General features: G+C 43.3%; 1 protein-coding gene across 3 annotated transcripts in view; it reads left to right on the forward strand.

Moving 5' to 3' along the window:
- The window catches only part of PTPRZ1 (protein tyrosine phosphatase receptor type Z1), a 550,052-nt gene that overhangs the window by 441,514 nt on the left and 96,073 nt on the right, over positions 1-12,465 (forward strand). For all 3 annotated transcript variants that reach the window (XM_085654180.1, XM_085654181.1, XM_085654182.1), the window contains one exon: positions 2,481-2,566. In XM_085654180.1, coding sequence (XP_085510306.1) covers positions 2,481-2,566 — 86 coding nt within the window. The remainder of the gene's footprint in view (positions 1-2,480; positions 2,567-12,465) is intronic.

Raw genomic sequence — 12,465 nt, forward strand, 5'->3', positions numbered from 1 at the left:
TGTCCTAACTTCAATTTTCTTGACCCTTTGAAGGCAACCACTGCATATGGGATGAACTTTATATTAGTCTCAATACAGGTTTTCTTATAACCGTATCTACATTTTATATTAAAATATATTTTATAAAGTATATTTCATGGCATTGAATCCAGCTTTTAACCTTATCATGGACTAGAAGTTGAACTGCTATCTGTCCATGATGAAATTCTTATCATTTTAGATCAGAGTGGCACGGCGGCCCAGATTCGCCAAGATCTGTTGACTGCTTTTGATACCAAGTCCCATGCAGTTCTGGTAGACAGGCTGCAGGAAACAGAAATCATAAGAAAGTCACTTGAGCAGATTATTTCTTGTTCGTTGAATCACGTGTCAGCCACACCTTGCCGTGCCTCATCTCATCCCTTAGGCAGCTCAAGCGTGGAGTCCCTCAGGGCTCCACTCCAAGCGCAACATTTTCATTCTATGTTGTTCCCTTTACCAGACTCGTTCCCTCTTTTAATCATTACACAGATTTGAAAGAGTGCCTGATGCTTTAGTTACTGTACACTGTTATCAAACCACCTGTAGAGCAAAGAAAAATTGCTAAGTGGGCACACTCAGTTTCTGAATGGTTGCTACACTAGAGGACGAGCTCCCCTTTATTTTCTTCTCTCAATTCTCAGTTCCCTCCCAATGTATGCGCTCAGTCAGCATTTAAGATGTTGAGCACCAGGAATGTCTCACAGATCATTATTCTTTCCTTATATAAGGCTGTTAATAAAAAAAACTAACTTTCACTCCAGCCCAGAAGGCGGATCAGGATTATCCTTTTACAACAGGAGAGGAGTGATGGGATATGCTGAAGTAATGTCCCAACTCTCCCCACCCCCTAGCTGGTGGCTGCGGCTCTGTTGATCAAGTTCCACGCCACCCTCCTGGTTTGTGGTGCGTGTTCCCTGCCCGTGAAGGAACGCCGTGCCTGGCCATGCGCAGTGGCTGGTATTGACCCGCCGTGTACTAATGCACAACTCTCTTTCATGAATAGTGGTGACTGCTGCATTGCCATGACCTAATACCGCTTCCAGCCATGGCTTTGTTCACTATAGACCGAGGCAGAGGAACACACCCGCTCACTGGCATAATGAAAAAGAAGGTGCTTGTGGAAAGGCAACCTCTCTATGTTGTACAGACCACAGGCCAGATTTATCAAGGCTTTGCACCGGTGCAGGTTTGCTTTCCAGTGCAAATCCTGATTTTGGCTCAACAGTACCCCTAAAGTCACACAAAGTAGTGCTTGGCACTACTTGCACTACTTTGCATCAAGGGGGCAGCCACGCAACCCCCGTGGCTTTTGACACAGAGCCCTATCTACTTAAAAAGGTAGAGGAGCCTTGCGCTAAAATGTATGCGTCCTTGCGGGAGGTGTTGGGTTTGAGAAAACGTTTCTTTTATCTAAGGGATTCTAAGTTTGTGTGTTGTGTTGTGTATAGCACATATACTAAGTTAGAAAAGTTTTAAACTATAGCATAACCTGTATTTGTAAAGCATACATTCACCACGACAGGTATCTTGGCGCTGAATAACAAATGTCTGTTGTTACCCAACTCAATGGTACTCAATTTATCGACCTCAGTTGGATGAAAGGCTGAGTGGACCTGCCAGGATTTGAACCTGTGACCATGAGGTTGAACACAGGCCCCTGCAGTAGACGCATTAGTCCACTGAGCCACCAGACCGACCTATGCATCTCTACACATAATTGATGTGCAATGGAAGCAGTGGCGTAGCTAGTGGGGGGAGGGGCCTCGGTCCGCCCCGGGTGGCCAGAGTTTTGTGGGCGGCGGCCTCCCCCGCTCCTACTTGCCATCTTGGGGCGGCAATAGCAAGCACCCCCCTCCCCCCCTGCTCTTCACTGTGGAAAAGCAAGGCCCACCATGGGAGGCCAGAGGGCTAACTATGCCACTGAATGGAAGGATCATCTTCTGTGACAAAACCCAATGCTAGGGTTGGGGAGAGTGTAACTGCTCTGAAATATATTGATGAAAAAAAATGGTTATTGATTAGAATTACAAGGTCTGACATTCTGTATTTCCAATTAAAAAGAGATGCAAAAAATGAAGGACAGCCATGTCTGCTGTCACATTATTGCGGGTAATGCGTCTTTCTGTGATAGCACTCAATTTATATGTTTCACCAGCACCCTTGTTTTAGTTACTGAATTTTGTTCATAACGAGCCAGGCTGAATTTCACTGAGACCATGAAATTAAAAATGCAAATGGCCAGGGAATGAGAGTTTCCACAACTAGTATCAACAAAATGCCTTTTGTGAATATGTGTTGTTGAACAGCATGCAAAAAACAGATACTACGCTATGGAAAGTGGCAATGTTAAAAGGCTAACACTGCATGTATACACTTGTTTTATGTGATATTCTGTGATCATTACTTTATTGGTTATCATTTGGAATAACATGTTTGCATTGGTTTTATTTTCCATAAAGATGGCGTTGGAGCTATACCCATCAAGCGCTTTCCGAAGCACGTTGCAGAGTTGCATGCAAGGAGCGGGTTCACGCAAGAATTTGAGGTGCAGTATCAATGAGACAAACAGCCAAATAGCAGGAAAAAATGTCTGAAATCAGTTGCCTATATGTGTGTGGGTTCTTGTGTAGGTTCTGCTATCAACATCGTTAAACCGTAAAGGCATGCTTTATCCACTCTGAACACTGCCCGTTTGCCACTTGGCGAAAATCGACCAAAAATAATTGCACAACCACAAATGGGCTCATTACGTTAGCCACACGTTGACTGGCCATACCCATCATTTTTTGTAAGGTGACATGTTCAACTGAGTGGCAGGTGGAAAAGTAGGCGCATCACTCAATCACAAAGGACAACCCGCACAAGTACCGTCCATGGTCACTCTATCCCTAAAATAGTCAAGATCCGGTACATGGTTGCTGAAGGGAACACGGTGCTGGAAACAAAGGGCATGTATGTACTCACATGCAGTACAACACTCCACATGATGTCCCCCCTGTATGTCAAAGGTAGAATATCGAGGTATGCAAATATTGAGGACAGAATATTGATTCCAAAATATCAAAACCTAAGTATAGATTTTCTACACCTAGCTCCACATAAATTTGCATTGAAGATATAAATAACTTCGAAGTACTTAGATGTAGGGTTAGGAATAGTAAATCTATACATATTCTATATGCACTTACCTTACCTGGGAAGAGGTGTCGCACAGCGGACAGGGCAACTGACGCCGGACGCTGAGGATCAAGGTTCGATCCACGGCACTGGTGGCAGGTCAGCCCAGCACCATGTGACTCTGGGCAATAGCTCGCTTAATCTTCCTGATGGCCCCCAGCGCCGGGATGCCTACAGGTAGCTGTGTGCTTTACAAATACTGGATTTACATTTACATTTTGAAATTATGGTCTTTGATACTTTGTCCATCATATTCTTGTATTTTGCAATTCTTCAATATTTAGTAGGACACCACATGCAGACTATGAGTGCTGCAGTACATGATTTAACTTCTAGCCATGAGTTAAGGGTAGATGTGAAATTAGACACCACTCCCTTAAATACTTCTGCGATGGAAAAGTGATCTGGTCAGGTCAGTAGGCCCTGCTCAGTTCTCACCCAGTGGCTCATGGACGTCATGTGCTGGATGTGTGCTTGCTACTTAAGCATGCAAGAGGGGCGTGGCTGTGCAGCACTTGTGGTGCCCACTATCCCCCTGCCATTAGGCCATATTTGTGAATCGGTGGAAACTGCAGAACCTCTTCTGTGAGGAGACAAATGCCATTTCGGCTACACATCTGCTATTTAGTAAATGTGGCCCTGACTGTTGAAGTTAAAAAATTGCACATATGTATTTATTATTATAACTTCATGTATGTCTGCAAAGCTCATTGCAGGCAGAAGGCAATAGATCAAAACATTGTGGCTCTGTTGAGAATTATTTTTGCAGCATAATAGATTTGTTTGATAACTTGTCAGTTTTCAAACCCACTGATTAATTAAAAATTGTGGTTTATTTCTGCATTAGTTATTGCTTCAGGGGCCTATTCATAAACTGCATTTTGTAATACATCTAGTAGTACTTAGATAGCACTACTAAAGTACAACAAACCCCCATTCACAAGCATATGAGTGTAAATCTCCACTTCAATCTCTCCTATCTTTTCTATGGGGAGATCCCCAAACATGCAAATCTACTACTTAGGGCCCGTATGCGATGCGGTATGAAATGGCTCCGACCGTCGGTCGGAGTCATTCTTATTGCATCGTAATCTCCAGTTTGGAATAATATCCAACCGACCTATTTTGATGGAGTCGATCGGAAATTATTCTAAATAGGAGTTCCGTATGGCTTACGATGGGCTCGGAGAGCCTGTATGCCATTCGGTATTCAGTAATCTCTCGGCTGGCCTTTCCGGCCGAGGGATTACGATGGCAGTTTCCCACTGCCTTTCTGTGCTCGGCTATCCAACACAGAACGGCATTCGGAATCTGTCTTTGGGGGCCCCCAGCAGGGCCCCGATGGGTGCAAGACCGCCTAATGGTGGCCTAGGGGGTATCTATGGTGCACCTATGGTGCCTGTCAGTTGATCCCTGCACCCCGTGGCAGGCACCTTGAGGTGCCTGCCACGGGGTGCAGGGATGAACTGCACCTCTGCTCTTCACCATGGGAGCGTACATTCCGTTTGAAATGCATGCTCTCATGGTAAAGAATAGGATTGCAACCAAACAGGGTTCAGTCGCATCCTATTTCCTGGGCTGGAACTGACAACAGGAGGTCGTTCGGGTTCAGTTCCAAACCAATGTCGGACGGATTCCGGTCTGTCCAACATCGGAATCTGGGCCTTAGTCGTAAGTGTGGAAAATTGGGCATGCTTACTACTAAATGGGGGGGGGGCGTAGGAAGGAGCAGGGAGGGGTTCAGTGAATGCTAGGAAGGGGGTTTCTAATTTTAATTTGACTTTCTATTAGCTCCCTTTTCCTGCTCTAAGCACCTGTTTGTCCAGTGGTGAGGAATGCATACTGCGGGGCACAGCCAGATGTAATGAAGCTTCCCTAAACATGGAGATGGCCTCCCTCAGATCCGCCTGCCTAGCAAAGCCTCTAAGGCTAAAACATACCTGCCAGCTACCTCTGCTTGCCAGCACTTTAAACTAGTTTAAGATACCACCTCCACGCCTGACAATCAAGAAGCATATATGTTTCTTATCAAAAACCTTTTGGAGTATTCATCCCAAAAGAGTTGTATGATTTGTATAAATATTTAATTGAAATTTTTGAATAAATAATAGAAATTTAAAAATTCCTTTTTAATAACACCTTGCACCAGCCCCTTTGAAAATCTAGATAGTATATTGTAATGTTATTTCCTATAAGTATTACCTTTCAAATATGATTGTGTTTTACATTTTTGAATTTTCATTTTTGTAAACATTTTTTCTCTCTTCGAAAAATGTTTTACTTTATCTAGTCATAGTTTCCAATTTTCTATTTAAATATTAAATGTACTAAAAAGCGCATTACATAGACTAGCTGGAGCAGAACTCTGGGCTACCAGGCCGGAGTTAGAACACTGGCCTTTTAGGTCTGGCCTAGGCAGCGCTTGCGCTGTCTCTTCAAGGCATGCTGTATTTAGGATATGGGCATAAGGCTCTGCCCATCTTTTTAATCAGCTCCTTCTCCTGTTCTTTGTAAATGGTGGCTTTTCATTGGTCAATAGGCTTAGTAGTCCCTCCTTAATACCGCCTTTTCTCTTCTTGTAATCTCCCATGAGGACACCCCCGTTACATGTGTTGTTACTCCCTAGGTTTTAAAAACAGCCTCAGAGCACTATTTTCTTAAAGGGTTTGACAGTGGTTACTTTACTCACTATCCCATCTCACATTTATATGAGACCTCCCATAAATGTCCCTTCATCAGCTCCACACAGAGTACGACCTAATCGTTAATTAATATAATAATTCTTTTGTCACATTTCAAAGCTACTAATTGTAAGTATGGACATAGCCAGTTGAATGTACTCCTTGCATTGTCTTGTAGGCAATGCATTATGGGTAGGGTGGATTTACCATATCTTCTGCAGGGTGCAGTAGCATATGTGGCCAAAAGAGGTCCCATGGAATCTCTTTTGGCCACATATGGTACTGCACCCTGCAACATGGCTAGGTAAACAAACATTGGCCTTTATAATGCCAATAACTCCAACTTTGCAGGGAGCAGTACTATATGTGTCCAAAAGAGGTCCCATGGGACCTCTTTTGGCCACATATGGTACTGCACCCTGCAACATGGCTAGGAAAACAAACATTGGCCTTTATAATGCCAATAACTCCAACTTTGCAGGGAGCAGTACTATATGTGGCCTAAAGAGGTCCCATGGGACCTCTTTTGACCACATAAAGTACTGCTCCCTGCAACATGGTTAGGTAATAAACATTGTCAATTATAATGCCAATAATTCCAACAAAGGTGACCTTAACTCCTCATAGTCTAACTCTGTCCTGGAGCTGATGTATTGCATATCTGGCAGTACCTTCCGCATTTGTGATGTAAAATGTCAATCCTGAGCATCTGTGATGTTGCCAATGACAGGATCCCCAAGGCACATATTTCCAGTCTCCTCTGTGGTGACCATGCTTCCACTCTCTATGATGGTGCTTCTGCCCCTTTTATCCTCCTTAGAGCAGCGTGGGACCCTCGCCAGTTATTTCAGCCTGGAACCTTACCTTACTCTAGATTATCCACTAATGAACTCCACTCTTATCTTCCCAGCAGTCTACTCTGCAATTTTTAGTAGGCCCAAGACAGGATTAAATGAGATATTTAGTATCTGGAGCATACATCCACAGTATCCTGAGACTCTGTAGATCTTGCCAAGAGAATGTTTCTTACTAACTGTTGAAATCTCTTTCTCAGAAAATATTTAGATGGCATGTGTTTAACATCGTCAAGAAGTTTCAGTAAGCTGATATATCAGAATAGCTAAGCCTTTAGGACTTGCTGTTTTCAGTCGGCCATCTTAACAAGGCACCAGCCCTTTTGGATGTTTGCTACTGCAGTTTACTTTCTGTTTTTGTTAGTTGCCTGACTGACAGTGGTAAAGTTGATAGTTTCTCAAAATGTTAGTCTCACGTATTTTGTTGAGGTTCTAAAGATTTGAGATTGAAATGTTATTGCTCGGGATTAGTGTTTAATTTATAAAAGAATGAGAGTAGGGGCTCAATGTTTTTCTCAGAAACTTGCCACTGTGAAATGTCGAGGTTGCTAAATATCAAGGCTGTCTAGTCTTGATTCTACCACCTTTCCTTTTGATCCACCACCATACACACTCTGCATCTTTATCTCACACGTACAGGTTTTTTTCATCCCTGTCTTCCTCTTCATTCCCCTCATCTGGCTTTCTCTCGTTTTTCTGGGTCAAATCTGATTATCAAAAATAAGGCCTGATCCCTAGAAATTAGTGCTGGTTGGCCTCAGCTGCAACCACTGGCTCAAATTAAGCACTAGCTAGGATATTAGTGTTGTCCTTAGGTTACTTGTATGGTGTGGGTATTTACAGAAACTGCAAGTAATTGGTTTGTTGGTTCAGTGAGGTGAAGCCCTACTCAAACCGCAGCCACAATCCTTGGCAGGGTGAATCACAAAAAAGTAACTAAATTAACCTGTGCTTAACCCTCTGGTAGCTTGGCACAAAAGCTGTCAGGCATAACTTAGGGGCAATGTGTAATAAAGTGAAAACACTGCTCAAGAAAACTCCCACACCAATTTCGAAAACTAGAGTAAATTCTAATTTGACACGAAAAAAGACAACAATTTAATCAGTGGAACCAGAGCTATGAATTTTGAAAGTCTAAATTGAAAAATTGTGCCTAAACAATTTAAGCGCCAACGGCAGACATCTAGTTGCTCAAGACCGTTGCAAAGTCGAAAGTTATGGTGGACCACAAGAGAGCACAGTTTGGATACATGAAGTGGATTGGGTCTGATCTCTGATTATCTTTGGAGTTTGAAAAATTCTGAGGGAAAATGTCTGAGAAGGCAAAGTTCAGTGGGGCAAGGTAGCAGGTAGAGTCCAAGGAGGAGGTATCCTCGTCAGCGAGCCACTTGACGAAGTCACAGTGAAGATTTTTAAGTTCTGATTTAGTCTCTTTTGATGGAAGTCGAAATTCTCTAGTGGATCAAAGCTGCAGGCTGTAGCCAAAGAATGCTCCACGAAGTTGGATACCCCTTGTGCAATGATAAGCTGATCAGGATTTGCTGGTGCAGAGAAGATTGCAGCTGGAGATACCGCCAAATCAGACAACCGGCGATGCGCCTTGTGTAGATTGGCGAGTATGTAGCTCCTGGTCTCCTCTCAGTTGACTGAACACTTTTTGGCAGAAAATGTTCTAAGTCCCAAGTTTTGGATTTGGGCTAGCTGGGCACCTTTAGCACCACTTCCATGGGTCCAGAACTGGAAGGGCGCCACTTTGTGGGTCAGGCTGGGTCCAGGTACATGTTCAGAATGCTTGTACCCTTTTCTGCCCCTGGTCAGGAGGCATCAAACAAGTCTAGGGTTCAAGCAGCAAAGTAAGTCTCAAAATGCAGGGAAGACCTCTGAGAGCATAAAGCAGGTTTCAGGCAGCAGGGCAGTTTTCTTGCTGCAGCAGGGAAGTCCTCTGAAGCACCCAGCAGGTCACAGGTTTTTAAATTAAAATTCATTAGACACCAAACATGGTATTTGTACCTGCTCCCAAGCAAATGTCATCACTTATTAAATGTAATAAGGTAACACAATGTTATCCTATGGGAGAGATAGGCCTTACAGTAGTGAAAAACAAATTTGTGATTTTTGCACTACCAGGACACGTAAAACTTCTTAAATACAAAGTACCCTGCCCTGTGGGTTGTGTAAAGGTCACCTTGGGGTGATTTATCTGTATTAAAAGGGGATTTGTAGGCCTGGCAAATAGTTTATTTGAGCAATTTGAATTGACAGTTTAAAACTGTTCACAGGCTGCAATAGCAGCCTGTGAACATGTGTTAAGGGGCTATGTAAGTGTGTGGCATAATAAGTGCTGCAGGCCCACTAGTGTGATTTAATTTGCAGGCTCTTGGTATATGATATACCATTTTAATAGGGACTTATAAGTAAATTAAATATGCCAATCGGTTGTTAACTAATTTTACCATGTTTTAGGGAGTGAGCCCAAGCACTTTAGCACTGGTTAGCAGTGGTAACTTGCACAGAGTACTAAGGCCAAGAAAAACAAATTTAGCAAAACGGGAGGGGAGAAGGCAATAAGTATGGGGTAAGACTACCCTAAGGCTGACAGGTCTAACAGAAATGTTCAGATTTGAAAATGCCCATGGCTTGTAACACAGCCTTGGAGCTTCAATCGTTTTCTTTGACTTGATCACCTCCTTAATTTCCATAGTAGTCCCCATGTAGCTTAGTAGTAGTCACTTACAGAAACACACCAGGCAGAGATGCAGCATTTCTAGAGCTCATCTTTGCAATTTTAATGGAACTCCTCACAAACATAATTTTCAAAAACTCTGACACAAATGGCATTCTCTTTTAGTTGTATAATGTAAAATTACTATGGTCACTTATGGCATTCTCTCTTTTTGAAACCCAGTCCTGTCTCTGACTGTGACGCTCCAGAAAGTGGAGCATTTTCAAAACATATGTTTTCAAACTCGAGTTGAATTTCTAAATCTTCTGTTGAACCCATTGGAATTCACATAACTGAGATACAGAGATCAGTGGCGGCTCCTCCGCTAAGGCAGGGGAGCGTCGCCCCTCTGCTTTTAGCAGTGCAAAGAAGGAAAAATAAAATAACAACACAATGTTGATATCACTTTCTTTTTTGTGCTGAAGCAGGTTTTGGAAAAACAGTTGATGGACAGAATGCAGAACAATGTCAAACATTCACCCCAGTACAGAGATCTGGGCCTAAATCCATCGTTTTTTTGCTCACCATGACGTTCCAGTTTGTACCCAGCCATATGCAAATCAGTCTTGACCCTGTGCCTCATGGGAACAGTCCAGCCCGAACTGCCAAGCCAGGTCCTCCCTGGACTGGAAACAAGCATCCTAGGACCGGTTTCGGGGTTTCACCCCTCTTCAGCCAGGACAGCTTGATTCCAGTGGCATGGAGAGCACGGGACCTACGTCTAGGCATACCCGTCCCACTCGGGGTGACAAATGCAAAAACAACAGTTGATGGACAGAATGCAGAACAATGTCAAACATTCACCCCAGTACAGAGATCTGGGCCTAAATCCATCGTTTTTTTGCTCACCATGCCGTTCCAGTTTGAACCCAGCCATATGCAAATCAGTCTTGACCCTGTGCCTCATGGGAACAGTCCAGCCCGAACTGCCAAGCCAGGTCCTCCCTGGACTGGAAACAAGCATCCTAGGACCGGTTTCGGGGTTTCACCCCTCTTCAGCCAGGATAGCTTGATTCCAGTGGCTTTGGTTTTGGGGCGGGACTTGGCTATCTACGCAGCCAGCAGGAGGTGGAGGAAATATGTGCACTAAGTGTTCATGATGGTTTGGCAAACCATGCACACTTAGCATGTTCCCCAGCTGCTCCGCCTTAACATAGCGTCGTAGCACACTGGTGGTACACAAGGTACCCCCAGGAGAACCCCATGATGAAGCATGTCACCAACTATGTTGGTGAGTGAGGGTTCACTAACAACTTCAGATTGACTTGCAGTGTCACAAGAGTTTTTGTTATTAGGAATCACTAGTCCTGTTATTATCACACTCTTTTGTTGTTTTCTTCTATTTATTTTTTAACCCACCCCTGCTCCCCCGCCCGCCTCCCTTGTTTAGTTCCACTCGCGACTGCCAGATACCCATTTGTATGGTCGGAATATCTGTGTAGTACATAGGAATTTAAATGACTAATACTTTTGAGAGATTCTTTACATACATTACGTGAGTATCCTAGACTCCTTCAAACATGACCTTATCAGGTTTAGGAACCTGAACATTTCAAATATGTTATACAGAGGGTTCTGTGTCTGTTTCAAGCACCTTAATTCCTTGTCCCAAAGTAGGTATATATAGAAATTTCAAAAACTCCTACTGTCATTTACCAGCAATCCCAAGACACTTTTGGTCCCCAAGAAATCTATAACCCCAAATACAAAACGGAACAGTCCTTCTTTGATGTGATGATCCTACCCTGCTATGCGTCACAATTTTGTGAAGTCTATTAACATATGCAGTAGTAATCAGATTATATATGGGCATACATGGCCAGTCTATAAAGCGCACATCCCTTAGGGTACCCATGTAGCTTTAAAATATGTCTGTAAATGTACGATTACAATGGTTATGGCCAGGGAAAGCAATGATGGGACAGTCCTTTTTCCCCTCTGATTTCAATCTAGCCCCCTCGCCAACTCGACCCTGACTCCGTTTAAAGATGGAGGATGCTGGACCCTTGGACACTGGCTGTTCAAGAAAGACCAGACAAAGTGAAAAATGCTCAGGGTGCAGAATTGTGTTTAATACGTCCATCTTAGACACTTGGTGCTTCAACTATCTAACAAAGTAGCAGAAGTCAAAGTTTGCAAACATGAAAATATATTATATATAAGAAACATATTTTATAATAATTATTTTAAAAAATATTTTTACGTTATGAGTTTGACTGTATGAATGTATACTCATGGTTGGTTACAGTTATACAAGTTGCAAATTTACTTAAGATTACATTTTAAGAAAAGTTGAAGCGATTAGGGCTGGACAAATATATATTACATATTTACAGAGCATGATCTTCTCGTCATTGCTGGGGTTCTTGCGGTGCTCATACAGCCAGGCCTTCAGGGTGCTGATGCTCTCACAGGCGGTGTTCTAGGGGTAGAAGGCCAGGTGGTGGTGGGTGAAGGTGGCGTGCTGGACCCCTGGACTGTTCTTAAGTTCGTACTGGGTGCCCACCTGTGGCAAGAGGGGTAGCTCGGCGCTGTAGGGCATGAAGGCTCCATAGGCAATTCGTATCATTCGTATAATATATATTCATTCATTTCCCTGCCAGTGCATTTATAAAAGCATTTCAGAGTCATACTGCTAGTATTGTGTATGAGGTGTGTAGGCAGCCTAAGAAAACATCAACCAATCATGTTCAGTAACATAGCAATGCCAAGACCACTGTTGAAACACCGACCTTGGAACCAATATTACAACTACAGTGCCCTGTCATAGTAACCATACTGCAGGGGTCATTGCACTCCACCTTTCTAAAAAATATAATATGAAATACATTAATAAGGCTATTAAACACATGGGTTTCCCTTCATCAAATTGTCAGGGGACATCAAATATGCCATGCACCCTTGGCCACCGATGACCCACCCAAGGTCCTTTAACAGCCTCCTATCTGAAGAGAGGGCAGTGGAAGAGCTAGGAGCGCTAATTAAACATGGCTGTCAGAGCCATGTTCAC

Source organism: Triturus cristatus, chromosome 4_1, assembly GCF_964204655.1.
Source record: "Triturus cristatus chromosome 4_1, aTriCri1.1, whole genome shotgun sequence".
NCBI lineage: Eukaryota > Metazoa > Chordata > Amphibia > Caudata > Salamandridae > Triturus > Triturus cristatus.